Raw genomic sequence first — 24,528 nt, forward strand, 5'->3', positions numbered from 1 at the left:
ACTTCTCTGGTCTCAATTTTCTTATCATTCAAATGGGACTAATTATCTCCCCTGTAATTTGCAGAGTTGTTGTGGGGAATTGTAAAAGTCAGAGTTGTCCAGAGAAACAGAACAAACCAGCAGAGTGAGAGACAGGTCTGGGTGGGGTGGGGGATCTTTATATATTTATATATATAAGCAGAGATTTATCATAAAGAATTGGCTTACAAAGTTGTGGGGTGGGGTCTGGCAAGTCTGAACTCTGTAGGGCAGAACATGTGCTGGAAACTCCAGTGAGGGTGATGTTGAAGTCCTTAGTCTGAATTCTCCAGGGGAAGCTGGCTGGTCGGAACTTCTGGCAAGAGCCAATGCTGAAGTTGAATCCAAATTCCCCAGGAGAAATTGGCTGCTGAAGTGGAGGAGGAAATTCTTCTGACTTCTGAAATCCTCAATTCTGGCTTTTACGACCTCCAACTGATTGGATGAGAAGACTCTACATGTTGCTGATTGTAGATGCAATTAACTGATTATAGATGCAAATCCTATCTCTGAAATACCCTCACAGCCACAGGCAGGCCAGTGGTTGGCCAAACAACTGGACTCCATAACCTAGTGCCTTGACACATGAAATTAACCATCGCAGGAGCCAGTGAATTAATGTATATGCGTGAGAATTTTAATCTGTAAACTTCTGTCCACAGCTGAGGGCAGAGGATGAAGACATTTGTCAACATGTCTCACCTAACCTGCAGCTATGATTCTGCAGAGGACTGGGTAGAGAGGAGACCAATGAAGTTGCCAGGAGGTCACAGTGGCTAGAAGAAAAGATTAAAGATCTTAGCCTAAAAGACATACTTCTCTCTCCAAATGAACTCAAAGATAAACATTAACTGCAGGACTTTGCATTTTATAAACACAGTCCATGTAAATAAATGTTAGTCTAAATTTATCCTGGTTACTGGTCATTTGTTCAAATCCCAACTCTGCCATCTATCTTCATACCCCTCAAGGCCTCGATTCCACATCTGTAAACTGAACTCACCCTTGAACAACATTGTTATTGTGAGCATTAAACTAGATAATCTATGTGTTGCACATGTAAAGTGCTCAATAGTTCCAGCTATTATAAAAAATAAATTTGCACACGTGCAGTAGAATACTCTATTTTTGTCAAGTAAAATAAGCCTTATCTGTGTTCTGATTTTGGGTAAAGTTTGCTGGGAAATTATATATTTTTTATAGAATGCTTTAAACTTATAGAATTTATATGAATATCCTTGATGCCTCTTAAGTTGTTGCTTCTCTCTGGAAACTATACCCCCAATATAATTCCTCATTTCTTTGTTTTGGTACCTTCTATCCTTACTCCTGCTATGTTATTGGATTAAAGTTATTTATCATTTAGAATGGGTACTAAGTCCACTCTGCAAAAGTTACCAGAACATTCCATGTGTTAGGTTGTGTGGTAATAACTGGGGCTTAACTTAGGGTAGAACCCAGTGGACCGTCTTGTTCTTCCCTAGGACGGCTCAAATTTGAGCTATTTCTTTTGAGCAGGGGAAAGTCATTCCTGAATGCCTTTTGTTAGATCTTGCTCCTACTCTTTCCCCTCCGTCTCTCTATCGTCCTCATTTCCCCCATGGTTTGTAGCTCTGTTTTACTGTCTTTGTTCTTTCCCTTTTCTCTCAGAATTGTGGGAGAGGTGAGGGGAGAGTGGTCAAAATTGGCTAGACAAACAGAATCATTTCAGTTAGTCATCTTTTTTTCCACACTGAGATCATAACAAGTCAATTAGGGACTCCATTCTTGCAATGTGTGTAGAAGAGAGTTTGGTTAAAAAAAAAAAGGAGGCGGTGATTTTGCATGATGGTTAAACTGGTGGGATCTGGAGTCATATGGTTCTGGGTTTGAGTCCTGGCTCTGCCACCAACTGTCCATGTGACCTGATATGTGAGGAGTCTCTCACGCCTTAGGTTCTTCATCTGTAAAATGAGTATTTGTGCAGAAGACACAGATGGAGAACACGTAACACTTATTGTAAGTGCTCATAAATGTTAATTGTTGTTTTTGTTGTTATAAAAAGATGACCCCTGGAAGGTTGAGTATGTTTACATCTTCAAACTTTTAGGTAAGATATAGCCTTAAATATATACTATCTTTACATGACTTAGCTTCCCTGAGACTTGAAGTACAAAATGGGATCTTGATTGGTTGGTGGACTTAAGCTCTCACGATTTCATTACTGTCTCTTTTTATCTCTCTGTGTCTCTTGGGCTTTCCTTTGGTTTAATTGTGGGCAAGTGTGTGTGTGCGTGCGCGCATGTGTGTGTGTGTGTCTCAGGCGCATACATGGGCCTATACAAACAGGAACTCCAGTGATTGATTTTTGCTGAAGATTAAGTTAAGGTGGATAGAATAATTTTTCCATGTCAATTATAAAACGCATGTATTTTCTTTTCTTTTTCTTTCTTTTTTTGGTTTTATTCATATACCATACAATCCATCCAAAGGGTACAGTCAATAGCTGTTGGTATACTCACATGGTTATGCATTTCACCACCACAGTCAGTATAAGAACATTCTCATTTCTCCAAAAAAAAAAAAAAAATCCCATATTCTTTATATCCCCTATTCTTGACATTTAGCTTGGTAAAATGGTTTTGTTACAATTGATGAAAGAATATTACAATGTCACTATTAACTATAGTCCTTAGTTTTGCATTAAATGTATTTTTCCCATATACTACCCTATTTTTAACACCTTGTAATAGTGATGTACATTTGTTCTAGTTCATGTAAGAACTTTCTTGTATTTGTACAATTAACCACAGTCACTGTCTGCTATAGGTTTCTCTATGTTATACAGACTCATGTTTTATCCTCTAATTTTCCTTCTAGTCACATACATGACCCTAGGCATCCTTTTTTTTTTGGTATCAATTTTAAAGAGCTTTATTTAAGACGTTGCATTTCCCACTTACAATACAGTGCTAATATAAAGTGCAATGTTATGTCCTTTCCCCGTGCACATATTCTGTGGTCAAGTATTGAGAATGCCCAGGAATTTTGAATAGCAGCTGAACCACCACAGAATGTGCTACAAAAGAGAAAGGGTGGTATAGCCTTTCCCTTTCAACTACACTGAGAATCAGCATGGTGGTTACACTTACACAATTGTGCTACCATCACATAGTATTGTGCTATCCATTTCTGAACATTTACAAACAACCTTATTAAACATTCTTTACAGATTAAACATCATCTATCCATTCTCAACCCTCTTTCAATATCCTGGTAAAACACATGTATTTTCAATCCACATGTTTAATATGGATCTTTAATTATTAGTATACTGGCAAAGATAGCATAGTGGCTATATTTCATAAATCCTAAGTTAGTCAAATTATAGGCCCCCATTTTTCTTATTTTTAATTTGTGTAATATACCTCCCCAAATTATAGACTTTAAATCATGTTTAATTTAACATTTCAAAAATCATTTTTTTTGAAGAGTATAAAATTAAAAAAAAATCAAGGCTGTTCCTGAAGATCCAGAACATATGCTTACCATATTCAGGGTAGATGTGAATACTTTTCTTTTCTTTACAACCCAAGCCTCTCCCCTTCCTGATCTCGCCTTTAGTCCATAGCTCCTGAACTCCTCCATGGACCTGCCTCCCAGACAGAGCTTCTTGGGTCCCAGATTTCTCTATCCCTAACTATTGTTTATGACATAGACTTCATGGCATTAATATGAAGATGTAGTGCTGTAACTGGGGCACTGGACCTGGCCTTCCATCTGGCCCTATTGGATACTCTGTTACATTTGGGTGAGTCCAACCAGCACCTTGGCTCAACTCATTTTTGTGGCCATAGGAATATTCATATTTTGCTTCTTCCTCCTTCTTATTTTGTCTGTTTCTCCCAATGTCTCCCCTGAATTCACAGACATAGCATCTTCTATTTCTACCTTTCAAACCTTCTGATTACTAATCCCTTACAACGATAGCTCTTATTAAAAGGGGGCCTGGGAGTGGACTTTGGATATCCTATCCTTTGTGTGTATCCCTGTGTCCACTTAGGTCAGCTGGCCTCCAAGTCAAGCTGCACAAGATGATGCTCTTTTGTACAGTCCATGTCTGTTCTCAGGCCTGTGGATTCAGAAACACCCTTTACATTAGTGCAGCCAGAAACAAGGGGATTCTGGGGAGCCACCTCACAGTAACCCAACTCTTAAGTGACAGATGAACAAGCCATGATACAAACTTATTAATTTAACATTGAGAGATGATGCATTTCTGAAGCAATAAAATTCCCCTCTGCAAATCAGAGCACCCTCTTTGTCATGTCTGAGAATTGGAGAAATTAAATTGTGATATGGAAGTTGTTTGGCAAAAAATGGAACCAGAATATGAGAGAGGTGGGGTTGTAAGGAATGAGGCCCGAGGAACTGCCCCCAATCCCATTTGTGAGTAAGTGATTTTTCTCAGCATCATGCTCCTTCCTGGGGTGGATATAAACACCATCAAGTTGTGCTTTTAGGACTCACTTCCTTTAGGACTCCATGACAAACATAGTATTTCTTTATATATTAATCTTTTGATTAGGCTACAGATACTACATTATCAAATTTGAGTGGTTAAGACCAGGGCATTTGGAATATAGAAGCTGTGAGTTTGTTCAAATTTTGACTTTGCCATTTATTAAGTGTGTGATGTTGAGCAAATTATTTAACTTCTGTAAACCTTGGCTCACTCATTAGTAAAGTGGGAATAATAATAGTATTATAGGGTTGTTGTGAGGATTGAGTGAGATAATTCATGTGAAGCACTTAGTACAGTGTCTGAGGCATTATAGTCAATCAATTTTTTAATTAAATAGAAGGAGCATTGCTCTTTCTACTTTTTGGCCCTAGAAGACACCATGACTTCTGCACATATATAATTAATTATATGTTGGCTGCATTCATTAATTCTAAGAGTTTTGCAGGAACCTTCCTGCTGCCTTCTATCCTTAGCTTATTACCTGATTCCAAGGAGCATCAGGGCCATGAGAGACAAGGATAACAGATGCTGTAAGAGGAGAAGGGCCACCAGTCCTGCCTGAATGCCCTGTCATTTCAGAACTCTGCAAAAGTCCCACTTACAAGGCTAGCTTCAAATCATTCGCTCTCCTGCTACTGGACCATCTTCTTCCTGTTGGTTGCCAAAGGGTGTGAAGGTTGATAAAAATGGGAAAATCCTTTCCAACTAAGATCCATAACTCTCTGCAAAAAACCCTGCAAGGGGTTTTACTTTAGGCTATCATGTGACTCAGCTTTTTATTAAAAAGATAGTTTCCATCCTATTATGCTTTCATTAGTTATATTATCAAAATGGCTTTGTGTGTTTATGCCATTGTCAGTTAACATAACTGAAACATTTCATCAGTTCTAGTGTGATTTTCTTTTTGCGAGTTGAACTTAAGCTTCTTAAAGCAGCACAATGAAATTATATGAACAATATTACTGTGTGCCAGATGCTGTGTTAAGATTTTTGCACACATTAATTAATGGGATCATCTCAACCCTACAATGTAGATTCTATTGATAGCCCCATTTTGTAGATGAAGAAGCAGAGATAGAGAGGTTAAGAAATTTGTCCGAGGTCTCCCAGTAGGTGTCAGGGCTGGGAATCAGACTCAGCCGGTCTGACATCAAGTTCCTGACCTTAATCAGCACATGATTCTGCTTCTTGACCAGAGATGGACAAAGTTGTCTTCTGGCTTTTTCTAATGCCTTTGTAGAGGTCACTTTTTCTGAATTTTCATCCAGGTCTCATTTTCTCCCTCAAGTTACAGAGTCCTCTTAAATGGGTTGTAATTTTTATATGCCTTCCCTGTATGAGACTTCTTTCTGTACCACACAGGCTATATTGGGGTGTCTCTTGGGCAGTGGCAATGAAGGAGGATGGTACAATGGTTTATTTTCTGGTGAGTGAATAGCAAATGAGCTGACAACCACTTAGTCCCCACTGAGGTGCAGAGAGGAGACCTTTCTACTCAATTATCTGTTCTTACACAGAAGTTGGGTGTAGGCAGTTCTCTAGAATCAACTATGTGGTTTTGGAGAAACTCAGCTCAATGTGGGGTCTCTCTCTAGGTTTGTTGGGATCAGTAGGGTTAAGTTGCTTCTTCCAGGGCCACAGAGATAAGTGAGCAGTTACAGTTCGTTCCAGATAATCTTGCAGTCTACCCACTAAGCCACCTCAAGGAGTTGTACTACAGAGATTTTTGCTTCAGGTTTACAAGAAAAGGCAAAACTTCTTCTGTTTTTTTTTTTTTTTTTTTGTCCTTTAGAGCCGCAGAGAAGGTAGACCCAAACCTTTTGTATTCCTAAGAAATAATAAGGGAATTTGTAACCTCAGCTGTTTTTCCAGGTGCCACCAGGTTGCCCACCTTGATTGTAATGCCATTCCAGAGAGGGAAGACAGGGAAAGAAAGGAAGAGGGGAAAACATGTTCAGAAACTTTGCTACTGGTAATAACTTAATTAGGGTGTTTAGAAACATTGGCTTGTTACATATTTTCCCTATATGCTTGCAATTGATGGCATATGACTTAAAAGCATCACGTAAGAAAACCCTTCAAATATGATGCTCAACCTGAAAGGATAACTCAAATCAAAACAGATCTTTCCAATGTTGCCAAGTAAGGTTGAGTTGATCCCATTTGAACTGGGCATGTGGGTTGTTCCCATGAAGCTCATGAATCATAAATGAACACACTGACCAGAAATTTCCAGCCAGCAAAATAGCCAAAGGATTCATTCCCTTTAAAAGATATTTGGTTACCATGTTGCAACAGTGCATTCCAGCTTTGCTTGCACTGCTAATAACCCACAGCACTGTGACGTGGATGTTGATCGCCTCAACCTAGAAATTCTTCCTAACATGGGCAGAGTTCTTCCCTTCTCTTCTGGGACACTTCCCTTTTCTCCTGAATTTTGGTCTCTTCCTCCATCCCTCCCATTAAGAGAGGGCATCTGCTTTTAAAATTCTTTTTATTAAGGAAACTTCAATTGTAAATCAAAATGGACAGAATTAGGATAAATCTACTCAGGTAATGGGTTCATTTCTGTCTATAGGAAGATACTTTTCTTTATTGTTGATAAATGGAAATTGTGGGACCTAATAATAGTAGCAAATTGAATTTTAAATGCTTTGATTTCCTTATTAGCATCTAGAGATCTTAAAGATTTTATTGATATCATTTAATTGCTATTAAAAGACCCTGAGAGAGAGGGTGTTGGAGGGCATTATTTCCAGTGTCACTTCCCATTTACAGATGCAAGGACTAGACATGATAAGGTGGGTAATGTCAGGGGTGGTAAGAGAAATTAAGGATATTAGACCTGATGAGTCCCTGATGAGCAGGCAGAGTCCAAGCACAGAGAAGCCAAACGATGCTCCAAAGAACTGGAACCGATGGTCACTGCTGTTTCCATGAGACCTGCTCCCCTGCTGTCCACGACAGATGAGGGGAGCAAGGTATAGAGGAAAGAGCACCGGAATCTCTTAGGGTCACCTCCATCTCTGAGCCCCAGATTCTCTATCTCTGATAAGAAAAGGCTATCAGATGCCATAAAAATACCTCTCAAATTCTAAAACTCAGGTAGTCTGTGCATTTCTGAATGAAGGGAATGATAACGACTCTCCTTCATGAGAAGCAGGGACAAGCAAGCTGGAGAAGGATGCTTTGAAGAGTTGAACGACAATCTGTTGCTATTGGGACTTATTTCTGTTCATGGAGACTGACTATATAATGTATCAGGTGCTGTTTTGGCCTTCCTAAGGAAATCAAAGTATTAGAATTCAGTTTTATTACTGGATGGTGCTGGGTGAGTCATTAACTTCTCAGGTCATCAGTTTCTTCATCTATTGAATGGAAATATTAATAGTAGCTGCTTCATGGTAGTGTTGTGAGATTAAATGGTTCAATAACATTTACTAGCTTATTGGTTATTATTGATCATCCCCATTTTGTAAACAGATGGATGGATATGTAGAGGAGGCTTGCCAGCAAGCCTTGCCGTCTATCAAGCTGGAATCGGAATCTAAAAGAGAACCTCAAAGAGGCATCAAGACGTTTAGATCTTTAAACCAAAAAATATGTGTTAATTATAAAGCCCAGCCTTTTATTTCTGCTGAGAATTTTGCTAAACTTTGGATTCACAGGTCTCACCCCTGGGAAGAGATGCTATTTCAGGAGGTCTGGGATAAGGCCCAAGAATCTGAATTTTACAAGCTCCCCAGGGATTTGGATGCAGGTGGTTTCTGAGTGAAACTGGAGAAATCCTAGTGGGAAGTGATGTAAGGGGGTTACCACTAACTGAGCTCTTGAGGAAGGTCTCTTCTGAGCAGCAACTGCTGGAATTGATGCTGGGGGATAAGGATGTTGGGGGCCTGAGGGTGGGGTGTACTGGGGGTGGGAGCTGGAGGGGCAGTTAAAGGGCAAGAGGTAAAGGGTAAGAGAGGATGGGGTTTACTGCTGTATTTGGAAGGGTTTAAAGCAGCTATTGTATTAAGTGGAGTCAACGTGAAAGAAAGACAAAATACAGAAAAAATTCATCTAAAATAACCTACCTTGCTTCTAAATATAATCATGTACCAACAAATGGGTTCTGATCCCCTCTCCCCTCTCAAGACAGGCTCTGGAAAACAAAAAGCCATGTGGGTCCATGGAGTCGATATGTGGCAGGACTGTATTTTACCACGGTTTTAGTAGACTTCTGGGAAAAGAAACCTGGCATCCTACCTGCCCTAACCTGCCTGCCAGGAGTGGTGTGCACAGCCTTCTTGGTTTTGAGTACTTCTAATTCCGCATAGTGGCTAAGAGTATGAATTTTGGGGTCAGAGATCTGGGTCAGAATTCTGGCTCTGCCACTTTCTAGCTCTGGGCAATTCACTCTCTCTGAGATTTGGTTTAATCTAATGGAGAGAGAAGTAATAATTAGGGCTGTGCTGAGGGATAGACGTTGTGCATGTGAAAGGCTCACATGGGACCTGGTGCGTGGGGAGTGCATGGGGAGAATAGCTGCAGCGTATTCTCTTCCTCCCCCCTCCCCCTCCTCCCCTCCTCCTCCTCCTCCCCCTCCTCCTCCTTCTTCAAGGCGTTATTAGTACTCTACAGCAATGTCTCCCAAATGGCCTAAACTGGTGAGATGTTCAAGTTAATAATTTTAATACTGATCCTACTGGCAGCTAACATTCATTGAATATGTGCCGTTTTCCAGGTACTCCTCTAAGTGCTTTGCACACTTTAGTTTACTTAATCCTCACAACAATCCAATGGTAGATACTATTAATACCCTGTTTTCACAGGTGTCAGTAACGCACTTGAGGTCCCACAGGGAGAAGCAGAGGTGGGATTTGAACCCAGGTATTCTGGCTCCAGAGACCACACGGTATTTCCTGATTCATGGTTATTTTGTCTTTTGAGCTGTGCTATAATTATACTTGTCTTGAGCCCCTTCCGCCCTTTCCCCCAGCCTCTTTTGGACTCTAGTTGCTGGCCTACACTGAATCCCTCCTGTGGCTGATAGCTTACTTATTTAGCTTCCTGGTTCAATCCAGACTCCTTGCTGCCTTTACAAGGTTCAGCCATGTGTATGCAAGTTCCAGCAGATGGTTTAGGTACAGAGAAGAAACTTAAAATCTTTAAGCCTTTGAGTGGCCAAGCCTCTTTACCTTGCCGTTTGCAATAAACTTCTTCTTATTTTTTTTTTAATCATGGAAGGCAAGTGGGATCCTTTCTGGGAAAAACTGGGAATGGCATTGCTTCATCAGCCCGAGTTAGCCTAAGTCCAGTGAGGCTCCTAAACCCTGACTCTGGCTGGAATCAGAAGCCCGGAGCAGATCGAGCTGCTTTGACTTCTCATCCATTGATTTCCCCAGGGCCCAGCACAACAGAAGAAGATATGGAAGGAAATGATATATTCCTGGCTTTCAAATAGGGGATAAAAACTTCCTTCTGCAGAGCACTTAACAGTTTACAGGACCCTTTTACCATCATTATCCCACTGAATCCTTCTAGCTCTGTGGTAGCTGGGACTTACAATTGTTGTGTCCCTTTTACTCAGGGTCACACACGCAGCTGGGTTGAGACTCCCTCTCATGGTTTCTGAATCCAAGCCCCATGCTCTTTCTCCATTTCCATCATGCAGTTTGAGATAGTATGCAATTAAGGGCTGAAGTGAATTATATAGACCAGAGGTACTCTGGATATTTACAAGGAGAAAAAATTACTGATAGAAAAGAGATCATCCTAGGAGTTCTGAATTCTGCTTGCTTAGAGGGAGTTGCTACTTGTTTGGAGAAAGTGAGTCTCTGTGCTGTGAGTTAGACTATGCACATGTCTTTGATGTGGGCATCGGGCATCAACTGATATCAAATTTTATACCAATAAAGACTTCAAAAATGCTTTATTGAGGAGAATTGTGTGTTTAATTACAACAAATTTTATTCTATTCTCCCTGACCCCCCAAAGTGTAACATTATTAAAACTCCAAAAGCATGACTGGGTAACTAAGTTAGCCGAGAAAGAATTGTAACATGAGATAATAGTGAAAAACAAACAAACAAAAGAACAAAAGAAAACAACAACACAAACTAGGTCTGGGTGGAGTTAAAAGTAAAGCTGATATAAAAATAATATTTGTGTAATGCTTCTCAGCATACAAAGCAGGATTACATAAACAATTTCATCTGATCACCACAACAACCATGTGAAGTAGGCAGATCCTTACTTTAATAAACAAGGAAATAGAATTCTCTGAAGGCTCCATGTTTTGCCCAGGGTAGAAGTGGCAACTTGAGGACTTCAGACCTTTTGCTTCCACATTCCGGGTCTTTTTTTTTTTTCGTTATGTCCTAAAACCTCTGGAAATATGAGATAATTTCTGTAGGGAATGACTTAAATACTCTGTGGCTATACTGTAAAAAGCTGTGATAACAGCTGCTGCATAAATATTGTCTTCTTAACCCTGGCACTGCATCGTGCTTGCAAGCACAATTAGTCATTATTACTTCTCTGCAAAGTTTGTGGATTTTAAGTCCATTCTCTCTGATGGATAGATTGAAGCAGGAAGCTAAGCTATATATATGTATGTATGTGTGTGTGTATATATATATATAATTTATTATTATTATTTTTTTCACTGTTACCCAGCACAGGGAGATAGAGAAGCAGGGGTTATGTCTTGAGAGTTCCAGCTACATGTCCCTTGTCAAACAATCAAAACTCCCATTCCCTAAAGAATAGAAAGAGAAATAGCAAGCATTAATGAAAGGATCCATGCTATTTCTTCAAAATGTCCTAGATTCACTCCCTACAGCTACTCCTGATTCTGGGGTTTGACAAAGAAAAGAAAAAGAAAATATTTGGAGAGCGTAATGGTTCACAAAAATTTGGAGAGTGTGGACTTCTTTAAAAACATCTTGGGGTAGGTAAAGTATGTTAGAATGGATCAGGAATAATCGAGATGGCAGAGTTCAACAGTATGCAGACTTGTAACTATCTGTTCAAGGAGACTAAATATTAAATATTTTCCCCCTTATTCCAACTGTTCCTATGTGGGCTTTCTTTCTATATCCAAAGAAGGAGTTTAGAAAGAAAGGTTGTAGCTTTTCACCTTCATGTGCCATGGCCAAAATCAATTCTAGAACTTGTTCGACTGGCTTCAATGAAGAATGTGAGTAAACAAGGCCCGAGTAAACGTACAGAAACCAGCCCGTCCGCCATTGAGTCAAGCAATATAGGCCATTCTTCCAGGGCAGCTACAAGTCGGTTCTCATTCCTCAGATGAAATGCAAGATGCACTTCCAGAGAAATATAATTTATCTTCATGTTGGCAGCAGTGACTTAGGGAAGGAGCAGAATAGAGGATGCTCTATCTAGCAATGTGGGCCTGTAGTAAGCAGAAAGAAACTAAGTACCTTCAAGGGAATGGGGGGTTTGTGAACCTTTCGGAAGGAGCATTTATCGGCCTCTCTTTCACAGAGGTGGGTCATTTCCATCATCTTGGGGTGTTAGACTTTGGCACGTCTGGGGATGAAGCAAGGCTGCACATGCTCATAAAAAGAAATGACCTTCCCATCCTTAATCTCCTTGGTGATGGTGCATATTTTAACCAGTAGCTGGGACAGGGTTTCGCAGGCACTGTTGGCCTCGTGTGTCCCACAGGTGGCTGAGGACATATGCTGACTGCGTGTTGGATAAACTGGAGCCATGCAATCCACAGCTTGGGCCTTATAGGCTGTGCAAGTGGAAGGGTCACATTTGGTGGCACATGGGTTACAGGGAAGCCTAGAAAAAAACAAAACAAAACAGAATTTTTACTATGATTGGGGGAGGATAGCAATGGCTATTGAGAAAAACGGCAATGGTTAATTTTTCAATACATGTCGCTCAAAACAAGTACTTTCAAATGTAGTTAGTAGAAGAGAGTTAGACCAGACCCATCAGAAAGTGGCATCCTAGGTTTTGAAGTACCAGATTAGGTAAGCGTCCATTGTAGTAGAAGTTGTAGCGTCACGGCACCAGGAGTCAAAGACTGAGATGGAGCCCAGTTGTCACTCACCAGCTGGTGACCTCTGGTAAGTTAGTTAATCCTCCTGAGCTGTAGTTTTTCATCCACAGAATGGAGATAATGGCAACTAAACTCCCCTGTTTGTACAAACAAGTGAGGATCAACAACGATAAGGGACAAGTGGGCAGGGTTGTTATCTGAGGAATGGGAGGTAACCAAATCTTGTTCTTATTGGAGAGTTGGTCACACTACTAATGGTGGCCTGAGCCCCATCTTCTGAAGGGTCCTCAGCACTTCATCAGGAAGCTCCAAAGTGCCTTCAGGTGTCTATAAATGAATAATTTTTAGAGAATTGGAGTAAGAGGCAGTTAATAGTAAACACTCTTTTATACAGCAACCTTGTTCTTTGATGATTCAAGACACTTTGGCAGCTCCTTAAGGTTATAGCATTGGTGAACATCATGCTAGTGTAATGTGGACATGCCAGTTAAGAGAATGCTGTGAACAGAGTTAATTAATTACTTTGAGGAGGGAGGTCTCCTTAGCAATTGTATCCAAATCTGGGTTTTGGGTGTTTGTTTGAACTGGGTTGTTTCAAAGAACCGGTGCTCCAGGTTAATGCCTTATGTGTTGGTTAGCTTGTTGTCATCATGAAAATTACAATTTCTCTAAAAAAATGCTGAAGCAGACCTATGTACATGCTGCTATTGGCATCAAGGACAAATGGCTAGACAGCCATTACAGGGATTTCAGTCTGAGCAGAGTGTCCCTCCAAAGGGAGCAAGGCTGTGCTGTTAGACCTTATGATCTAATGAAAGTGAGACTTTCATCTCAGAGAGAAGTTGGTAATGGTCACCAGGAATGTTCATCTTTGGGAAACCACTTTTTCTTTTCCTAGTAGTTTTTAAAACTCTAAGAAGCTAAACAACCTATAAGGATTTAACCTGGTGCACTGGCTCTACAAAACAATTCAGCTTAGCAAACACCTGAAATATGGACTGGGCTACAACTGTACGTCTCCAGACAGCACAGCAGGAGGAGCCTATGGAAGTGTCCATCCAAAGCACCCCCCCTCCGTCACTGACAAGATCAAGGCACTGTCCCGCCTGTTGCCAACGCACAACCATGTGTGCGTTTCTCATAGAAGTTGTTTTTATTTTACGTACTTGCTGTCTGAGCTCTCCAGAAGGCTGCAGTATGTGGCAATCTCACACTCTAGTTGGGACTTGATGTTCAGTAGAATCTCATATTCTTGGTTCTGTCTCTCCAGGGCACACCGGATCTCCGCCAGTTGAGCCTCCAGGCTGTCAATCAGACTCTGGATCTGGGCCAGCAGGGTTGTGTAGCGGGCCCCCGTCTCCGTCAGGATGCATTCCTGGGAATCTCTCTAACATAGAGGAGGAAAGCAGGATTTGAAATGATGACTCCTTTAAGCGCAGGTCAATGTATGTCACTTGTGAACTGTATGGTTTTAAACAGTGGTTTCTTGGTAACAGGTGCTAATGGATCTGTAAGCCCTTTCATTACCTCCTAAGCAAATCCAATCCAAAGATGAAATTATTAACTATGCTAAGGCTTGCCTTCCTTTTTCCCTTCTTTTTTGTCCCCCTTTATGTGTTAACTTCTCTTCCTCTTACTTAATCATGTGATAATCGTCTATCACACTCTCCTACCTATGAGAGACAAAAATGTTTCAACTCATTTCACATCCAGGCATTAAAAATGCATTACTAGGGCACCCCATTCAATGAATGTTTTTACCTTTAAAGGAAGTGAGCAACATTTAACCATAAACATTTTTCCTCTCTGGATTGATTCTTTTACCTTTAAAATATGAATGTTGAAACTTTGATGATTACAATTCTTTCCTCCTGTATCATTCTGTAATTCTATGGATGATAGTGGAATTTCAGGTTTTAATAACCTATTATTTGCATGATTATCCCAATTTTTATAGATGAGAAAGCTGAGGTTCAAGAAGTTAAATGAGTTGCCCAAGGTCACCTGACTAACTAGTGACAAAAGCAGTTTCGGGGCAAAGGTTTTCCTAATACCCTTCAAATCAGAGCATTTAAGTGGTTTCCTATGTCAGAGAGGCAGTATAATGAGGCAGAAGCAGTACTAGCTTTGGAATCTGAATTCTGGCACCTACTCATTTCTTTTGTGAATTTGGGCTTGTTATTTAAGGTCTCAAGATCTCATTGTCTCTATAAAGTAGGACATTTGGCTTGGGAAAATCACCTTAGCTTTCTGAGCCTCATCTGTAGAACTGATTTAATAATTATGCCCCCTCCCTTATAAGAGTGTTTTATAAATTTAATGTGATAGGTTGCAAGGATGCTTTGCATATAATAAAATGCTCTTGTCTGCTTCCCCAAGTGTACTCCATAGCTCATTATTACCATGAAATGCTCTTTAAGGAAAACAAAAATTCCATTATCAAGTAAGTTTTGGAATGCTGAATATCATATATCCCCTTCTTGGAGAGTCATGGTGTATATCAGCTTGTTAAAAGCCTGTGGTCTGGCACTCTGTTTAACCTTGATTTAATCCAGCATTTCCCAGACTTATTTGACCACAAAGTCCTTTTTTGGACTTTAACCTTTAGACCTATTAACAGCCAGAGGAACTGTTGTTCCGAGGGACACATTTGGGGAAAGTTGTGACCCAGGGGTCAAGTGCCGCGGCCATAGTTCCTGCTCTAGGCTTGGTCGGCTGGCAGGTTACCATTTGGTGCTGGGCCTGTAGTTCAATCTGCAGAGAGTTCACGGTGCGTCTCAGTTCAATGATCTCCTTCTGGTAGGACTGCTGTTGTTGAGAGCTGCTCGCCACCTGTTGATTCAGCTCCTCTATCTGAAACATAGTCAAGGACCACCGATGTAACGGAATGAAAACGGCTTTGACAAATGGCCAATGGAAATGCAACGTCTATGTATTTTTTTTTTCCTACCCTGCCCACCTGTGCATTGAACCATTGTTCTACATCTTTGAGGTTTGTCTCCACAATGGACTCATATTGACATCTCATTTTTTGTAGAACCTGGTTTAGGTCCACAGAAGGGGCAGCGGTCACTTCAATGTTGAATCTGTCCCCAAGCTGACTCTGTAAGGAATTGACTTCCTGTGGAAAGAAAAAGAACATGAAGTCACTTGGAAAGGAGATGACCCCCTTGCATTCTTGTTTCAGTCTAACAGCAATAATTTAGCTTAACTGCATCTGAAATAGAGCTACAGTAAAGGAACTCATGATTCGTAGGTGCTACTGAGATACTATGACTTATGACTATTTCAGATATGACTATGTGTTAAAATATGTGCCACGTTAAAAGGAATTGACTAGTAAGATCAGGATTTTAAAGAATTTAGATCATTTCTAGGGATGGGTAATGGATGAAGTAGCTTACAGGTAGAATTTAATGAGAGGTCATAACCTCTATGATGCCGATATGGGCTTGTGTTACTGTTGACTTGTGAACTAATATGAGGTGGCAGAAGTCTGTGTAGGCTTGCCTACAAAAAAGTGGGAAACCTGTGAGAGTAGGAAAATTGAGTTGCTTCCTTCTCCCTAAAAAGATGAATGGGGAAATGTGGCTTCAGGTACTGTGTTGTAGCCAATGGATTTGAAACATGCTGGGTAGTAGCAATAGGTGTTTTTGGTGCTAAAACCTGATAGTATTCAGTGGGGACACCCTTTGTCAAAGTTAAACTCAAAGGAATTTGTGCTGTGTTTAGAGTCTGGGCTTGTGATGACTCGCTTGGTCTTTCTCTAACCTGTTCGTGGTTGCTTTTGAGGCAGAGGAGCGCCTCCTTCAGAGACTCAAGCTGTGCCGTCAGGTCAGCCTTGCCCAGCGTCAGTGCATTTAGGATTTGCTGCAGACCCTTGGCATCTGCTCCCACCAGCTGGTGTAAGGACACCTCAGTTTCATACCTTTAAAAATGAGATATGAAAAGAAAACCTGTGTTAAAAGGTAGATGGTGTAAGTCAAGCCAAGCAGAACTCCCTCCTGCATTTTTCTCTTGGCCTGCCATTTACTGTATTTCTCTTGTGAGTTTTATTCCCTTTAAAAGTAAAAGCATTTGATAAACATCACCACTTAATTCTTATTCCTAAATTAGTTTGCCAGTGTGATGCAATGTTGCTATTCTTTGAGATAGGCAGTTTATCCCTTTCCCTAGAGTCCGTGCAGTATAAGTGAAAAAGTACTCAGTTAGGACTTAGAAAGCTTGGGTCCAAGTTTTGGCTCTGGCTTGTGCTGGTTGACTGTCACAGTTTTCTCACCTTAACAAAATATTAGCCCTATATATTTTATTGAGCCATTGTGCAGATAACCAGACGACTTCATAGTTAGAAACCACAGGTGTTGTGTACATGTAAGCTGCTATTAATCTCAATAATTTATTGAATTTGAAGGTCTTTTCTGGACTAGTGCCAACGTGGCATGTGTCGGGGGGTTAGTAGACTTGGAGGGGCATCTTATGGGGAACGTTCAGTGTGAGATTCAAGGTGAATCCATCATGCATGATGGGGTGGGTGGGCTTACTTGGCTCTCAAGTCATCAGCAGCCAGTTTGGTGTTGTCAATTTGTGAGACCAGCCTGGAATTCTCAGCCTTGGTGCACAAGATCTAGAATTAAGAAATTGTACACACAAATGAGACAAACACCAGAACCTCCTTCTTTAAGAACCAAGGGACTTGCCTGTGTTTTAATCAATAGAGAAAAGCTAGTTAGGCTTTTCATTAATTGTCAAAGTTGTGCTCAGGAAGACTGAGAGTCATTGGAAAGTCAGAGTTTTTTTTTGTCTTCCCTAAAAGATCAGCAAAAATTATTTACATAAAAGCTTTTGTATGTATTTTTCTGTTAAGAGACAGAGTTAGTCTTAAATTTGCGCAGCATATCATGATCCGCTAGAATGTAAACTCCATGAGGGCAGGGACTTTCTTTAGTTCACCAGTATTTTCAAGAGCCTACAACCATTGTTGTAGTACATTGTTGTTGGCATTCAGTAACTATTCAAACAAATAACTGGATGAATCTTGCATGTGGAGCAGCACCATATCATTCTGAATAGAAAACTTAGGTTTGATGTGAGAAGAAACTAAACATTTTGGAGATGATGAAATGAGCATAAAAGGAGAAAAAGGTGGTGACAGTTGCAAAATAATAAAAACTAAACTATTTAGGAACTTCTTGAAACTAAATTCATTTTCTTAGATCCCTGATTTCTTATTTTTTGTTAAAGAGATGGCAGCAACTGGCTATTGACACATTTTGGTCCTGAGTTGTCTGATTATAATGATACAGTCCATCTCTGGAAAAACAAAGAGCTATAAAACTTTGTTGCCTAAAGATGACAATTTCTCTTGGTATTTTCTTATTGGACACAATATTTTTAATAAAGGAATTAAAAGAAAATTAAAATTTAGCAAATAATTACTTTTTGAATATCATCAGTTCACAATTTAATTCTATGGGTCCCTAAGAACCTTACCTTCTGCTGGAGCTCTTCGATGGCAGTGTAGTAGGACAGGTAGTCAGGACACACAACGGGGACCTCTTTGTTACACTCCTCCTGGATTTTACACTCCAGGTTGGCATTTTCTCGTTCCAGCATTTGTACCTTTTCCAGGTAGTTAGTGAGGCGATTGTTCAAGAGTTTCATGGTTTCCTTCTCATTACTGTTGATGCCTTCACCACACCAGTAGCAGTTCCCCAGAGAGGGACAGGCACTGACATGGCTTGTTAGGCAGACAGGCATGTGACAGAAGCAAGGTTGACAACCCTGAGTCTGGGGAGCTCTCAGAATATGCCCAGTTGGTTGGCAGCTGTTGCTTTCAAGACCAGCACGATGGCAGCTTTTGTTAGAAGAGATGGTCCTAAAATTTGTAATCCTAGAGCAGCTTTGGAGTGGCATTGAAGAAGAAACTGTTGTACAGCCTTTGGCATCCATCGTCTGTGTCCAGCTTTGGTTTGTTTCAACCCCGATCGAAAGCGCAAGCAACCTTGACTGAATCAAATTCCAAGCCTCTTGGCTTTTTCCTCTTTGAAGTACTTATATAGCCTTTCTTCTAGGTGGTGTCATAGCAGGCAGGATGTTTTCCTTTCTAATGTTTATATCAAATCCCATAGGAACATCTCATTAGTCTGCTTTTTACTTGCCTGAGAAGAGTTACTTGTCTCATAAAAATGTGCATTTAGGATGTTACTAAGTTATTACACATCACAACTACTGTTTGTCATTGAAACCAAAGCTTCACATTATGTCTTCAAAAGGAACTGTCATCACAGTCCCAACAGCATCCATTATTAAGCATGTGTGAGTATATTAAGTTCATTAAGTCCTTCTTGACCTCTGTCTAGCACTGATCTTGACCAGGAAAGAGTCCATCCTTCTTTTCCTTTCTTTTATAGAAAAGCAAAACTATTACTATCTAATAATTAGAGTTGAACTTAAAATCAGTACTTTATTTTGTTCTGTCCAACTAATTTTCCCATTTTCATTTTTAGCCCATTGTGTGGGTATAAATGAAAAGTTTTCCTCTTAAATAGATTATTTTGAAAGTAATTAATTGCTAGATTCATGTTTTATCTTTCCAGATAGGATTTGTTTGCTAACAAGAAATTTGGAAAAGAGGCTGGTTACTTTTGGTCTTTCAAAGCCCACATTTTGTAGCATTTTTAATGTTATAAAACTCAAAACATCAGTGTTTGCTTGTGGTATTACATTAGCTAAAACTTTGTCATTGTTGACTTATATTTGTTGTTTAAATATGTTCTGCTGAAATGAATATATGTTCTTCTGAGGAACTTTCTCAGCATTTTCTTAAGAAAGTTATTTGTCCTGCCCTTGTATGGGAACAAAAGAGAAATGTTTAATGAGTAAATTTAAGAGACACACATGTAATTTAAATAACATCTACCTAGCAACTAGTAGCTAGAAAGTTGTTTAAGTAACAATAAAAACAACAATAATAATAATACCTCTCTCTTTAAATCATACTGAAAAGTTTCCTTCTTCTGATTGGAGAAGAAACCTCATATGTATATTTTTCTGCTCCAGTATCCCCAATTGTTAAAAGTGATTTTTGTCCCCATTTATCATGTGTGGAAGAAGCCCAGGTGCCTGCTGTGAGTTACCTCGACATCTGCTCCTCACCTGGTTGGTTGTCCATGGACCCAGTCCTGTGTCTGCAGACTCAAATCTTGAACCATTTACCTCACCTCATACCATTCTTTCAGCTTCTATCCTCTTTTCCAGCCCTTTGGTTTGACATCATGCCGTGTTCTCAGACAAGAACCCTATGAATAGGTATTAATAATTATGCCAACTTACTAATGAGGACGTGGAAGCACAGAGAGATTGAGTAATTTGTCACACAGCTAGTCATTGGTAAAGCCACAAATCAAACCTAGGCCATCAGACCTTAGAATTCATGCTCATAACTGCTCAGCGTTCCGTCACAATGGCTCTGGTTTCTCTTGACCCTTTATTCTCTACATGCAGTTCAGCAGTTGCTTGCCAAATTTCAAGAGAGACCCAGCTGGGATTTTGATTGTAATTTCTTTAGCTCTATAGATTAATTTGGGGAATAATTGGTATCTTTTAATACTGGGTCTTCACTAGCCTAATATGAGAAGTACAGCTCTCAATGGAGCTAGGTCTCCTTTACATCTTTCAATAAAGTCTTACACTTCCTAATTTTACATATATCCATGGGAACCTTGTAGTTTTTGTTGTTTGCGTGTATTTTTGTAAATTTACACATTATAGCTGGTTGTTGACTTATTAATAGATCACTGTTAATTTCTTGTATATTGCTCTTGAATCTAAAAATCTCTTACTACTTTTAACAGTGTGCAGATTCTTTTGAATAAGAGAAAATGAGAGTTTTATTTATTCTGTACCAATCCTTAAACCTTTTATTTTCCTGCTTTTTTGTGCTCTCTTGGAGAGTGCAATGTTAAAAAGAAATGGGGCTAGCAGGCACTTTTTTCCTGATTTTAAAGGAGATCTTTTAATTTTTTACCTTAAGAATGATATTAGATACTTTATTAGGTTAAACATGTTGCCTTCTATTCCTAAGACTCTTTATTATAAACAGGTTTTAACTTTTACTGAATAATCTTTCTCTGCCTATAAAGTAATTATGTACGTTTCTGTTTGACATGTGAATGGATTTTTTAGGGTTAACCAATTCTTGTATTTATGGTATAAATGTTATTTGTTTTAACATGTATATTCATAATGAAGATTGGCCTCTAATATTAATTTCTTATATCATGTATGACCAGACTTGGTATAAAGGTTATTCTGGTCTCTTATGCAGCATTTTGATTGAGATGGAGATGATCTGCTTTTTGAAGACTTAGAAGAGATCAACTGTAAACTTATCTGGGCCTGATTTTGTTTACATATGTATGTATATATGAATGTATTTGTGCATAGATTTTAAATTATTATTTTTTAAATGGTTTAGATTCATTTGGGTTTTCTATTTCTTATTAAGCAAATTTGGTTATTTAAATTCTTCTAAAATTTGTCCATTAAGACAAAATTTAATAATTTATTGGTTATAAATTACTCATTATATTTTCTTGTGATTTGGTAATCTGTACTGTATTAGTATTACATACTTTTTCAGTCCTAATATTTATTTTTGCTGTTTCTTTTTTATTTATCAGGTCTTCCAGAGGCCTGTCTTCTTATCAAAGAACTGGATTTTGGTTTCAGTGAGTCTATCTTATTATTTCTTTGTTTTGTATTTCCTTTCTTTTATTTTCTTTAGGTTTACTCTTTCATTTGTTTTCTAGCTTGTCAAATTGATCATCGATTTTCATTATTTATTTATAATATATGCACCTAATACACTTTAAATTTTTATCTAAGTATTGCTTTTACTGTATTCCATAAATTTTTTTTGCCTTTATTTAATGATTCATTTATTCCACAGACTTTTTTTTATTAAATTCAGTTTTATTGAAATACATTCACACACCATGCAATCATCCATGATATACAATCCACTGTCCACAGTACGATAACAGTTATGCGCTCATCACCACAATCTATCTCTGAACATTTTCCTTACATCAGAAAGAACCAGAACAAGAATAAAAAATAAAAGTGAAAAAAGAACACCCAAATCATCCCCCCATCCCACCCCATTTGTCCTTTAGTTTTTATCCCCATTCCTCCACTCATCCATACACTAGATAAAGGGGGTGTGATCTACAAGGTCTTCACAATCACACTGTCACCCCTTGTAATCTACATTATTACATAATTGTCTTCAGGAGTCCAGACTGCTGGGTTGGAGTTTGGTAGTTTCAGGTATTTACTTCTAGCTATTCCAATACATTAAAGCCTAAGAGGAGTCATCTATATAGTGCATAAGAATGTCCACCAGAGTGACCTCTCGACTCCATTTGGAATCTCTCAGCCACTGAAACTATTTCATCTCATTTTGCATCCCCCTTTTGGTCAAGAAGATACTCTCAGTCCCACGATGCCGGGTCCACATTCATCCCCGGGAGTCATACTCTGCGTTGCCAGGGAGATTTACACCCCTGGGAGTCGGGTCCCACGTAGGGGGGAGGGCAGCAAGTTCCCCTGTCGAGATGGCTCAGTTAGAGAGAGAGAGGGCCACATCTGAGCAACAAAGAGGTACTCAGGGGGAAACTCTTAGGCACCATTACATACAACTTTAGACTCTCCTTTGTGGTAATGAGCTTCATAAGGGCAAGTCCCTTGCTCGAGGGCTCAGCACATCAAACCGCCAGTCCCAATGTTTGTGACAACACCACCAGTCCAGGTGAGGATATCCAACACATCCGCACCTTCCCCCAGATCCTCGGGGCTGGGGAGGGGGAGGCTGTAAATATGTTTTTTATTATCTGCCCAAATTACTCTAGGATGTGTCACTATTTCACTCCAGCCTATACTAACCTACCGTATCTCACTTCCTATTCAAAGTTCCATGCAATTGTGGTGTTTGAACAAATTGACTGTAGAGTTGTACCGTTTAGAAAATTTAGACCCTGTACCAAATAGTTATCTCTTCCCTTGGTCTCATATGAAAGTTGACGTTTTAAAACACAATCAGTTTCAACCTTTATCCTTTGGCCTGGCTTGCCCTGGTCTTAACCAGACTTGCTTCATTCATGTCACTAATTGAATTCTGGGCTCTTTTTCAGCTTTTTTTTTCTTTTTGACAGTGGCTGTATGCACTAATACTGACATTCATATCTGCCGAGCTCTAGCTCTGAGTTTTAGGTGTCTCAGAGATATGCATTGTTCCAGAGACCAATCAGGTTATACGCTAGGGGATCAGCATCTCAAAGTTTAGAGATAGGCCTTACAATTCAGGCATAGAGTTAACTGCTGTAAGAGCTTACAATCTATGGACTATTACAATTATTGTGTCCACGTTAGTCCATAAATTTTGACATGTAGTGTTAGTGTGTTTAACTTTCCAAAATTTTGCTGAATTTGTGGATTCTTTTTATTTTTTATTTACAATTTGTTGGCATTGTTAATGAACATAGTATAAAGGAAACTTATTCTTTGATATTTGATATTTAATGTCCTAGTATGGGGTCATTTGTGTAAATGTTTCCTGTGAGCTTAAAAAGAATGTTTATTTTTAATAGATAGGTACACAGTTCTATGTATTTATATTGAGTCAGGTTTAATTGTGTTTCTTATGTTTATTCTTTAGTATTTCTTTGATTGCTTCATCCATCATTTATTGAAAGAAAGTGCTAAAATCTCCAGTATGATTATTGGTTTGCCGTTTTCCTTGCAGTTGTGTCAATTTTTGCTTTATATATTTTATGGGTATGCTGTTGGGTGCCTGAAGATTTAGTATTCCTGGTAAATTGTCCCCTTTATCATTATGTAAAACTCCCTTTCTCTCTATTAAGATCTTTTTTTAAACTTCATTTTTGACATCTGCTATTGAAAGAGTATACCAGATTTCTTTCATTGTTATCTGTCCCATCTCTTTCAGTTTTTCTGTACCATTATGTTTTAGATGTGTCTCCTGAAACTAGCATAAAATTGAGTTTTTTCCCCCTAATCTGAGAAGCTCTTTATTTTACCTTGAGTGTTTAATTAGTTTAGTTTCTTCTCTTTGCTAATTGTGGTGGTTTAAAAAACATCATCAAATCTTTTGACAGTTACTTCAAAACTTGGAGCTGGATTCCCTTCCCCTTGAGTGTGGACTAGAATTAGAGACTCACTTCTGACAAATATGATAAATGGGTGTGATGCTGTGATTTTGGAGGCTGGGTAACTAAAGGCACCATGGCCTGGCTTGCTGTGGGAGAAGACAGGCGCCGTGTTATGAGGACATTCAAGGAGCCCCGTGTAGAGGCCCACGTGATGAGGAACTGATGTCAAGGTGGTGCGAGTGAGCCATCTTGCGGGTGACCCTCCAGCTCAGGTCAATTTTCAAGTGGCCGCAGCCCCACTTGACACCTTCACTGGAACCTAATGAGAGGCCTTGAGCCAGAGCCACCCAGCGGAGCTGCTCCCCAGTTCCTAGCTATGTGAGGTAAAAAACGTTTGTGGCTTTAAGATGCTAAATTTTGGGTGGCTTTTTTTTTTTTTTTTTTTACACAGCAACAGATAGTGAATGCATATATATATATATATATATATATATATATGTATGTATATGAATACGGTCTTTCTATCTCATTTGGTATTTTTTATTTATCATGATTATTTTTCTTCCCTCTACTATCTTGCCTTCTGTTCTTGCCCAGGTAATATCTGGGCAGGGCAATGTAATCACAAGGGTCTTTAGATGTGGAGGAGGGAGACGGAAGAGTCAGTGTGAACATGATGCACTGTGAGACTCGGCCTGCCTTTGCTGGCTTTGAAGACAGAAGGGGCCATAAGCCAAGGAACAGGCAGCCTCGAGAACTGGAAAAGACATGGAGACATGTTGTCCTCTAGAGCCTCCAAAAGGAACACATCTCTT

The 24,528-nt window shown here is 39.4% G+C and overlaps 1 protein-coding gene across 1 annotated transcript; it reads right to left on the reverse strand.

The window, feature by feature from the left end:
• Positions 1-12,042: 12,042 nt before the first annotated feature.
• On the reverse strand, positions 12,043-18,491 carry KRT39 (keratin 39). Its single transcript, XM_037809080.1, has 7 exons — positions 18,033-18,491; positions 17,084-17,166; positions 16,314-16,470; positions 15,502-15,663; positions 15,270-15,395; positions 13,709-13,929; positions 12,043-12,319 (listed from the first exon to the last, which is right to left on the reverse strand). The coding sequence occupies exons 1-7, from the start codon at positions 18,489-18,491 to the stop codon at positions 12,043-12,045; spliced, it is 1,485 nt and encodes a 494-aa protein (XP_037665008.1).
• Positions 18,492-24,528: the final 6,037 nt, after the last annotated feature.

Source organism: Choloepus didactylus, chromosome 18 (genome assembly GCF_015220235.1).
Source record: "Choloepus didactylus isolate mChoDid1 chromosome 18, mChoDid1.pri, whole genome shotgun sequence".
Lineage (NCBI taxonomy): Eukaryota > Metazoa > Chordata > Mammalia > Pilosa > Megalonychidae > Choloepus > Choloepus didactylus.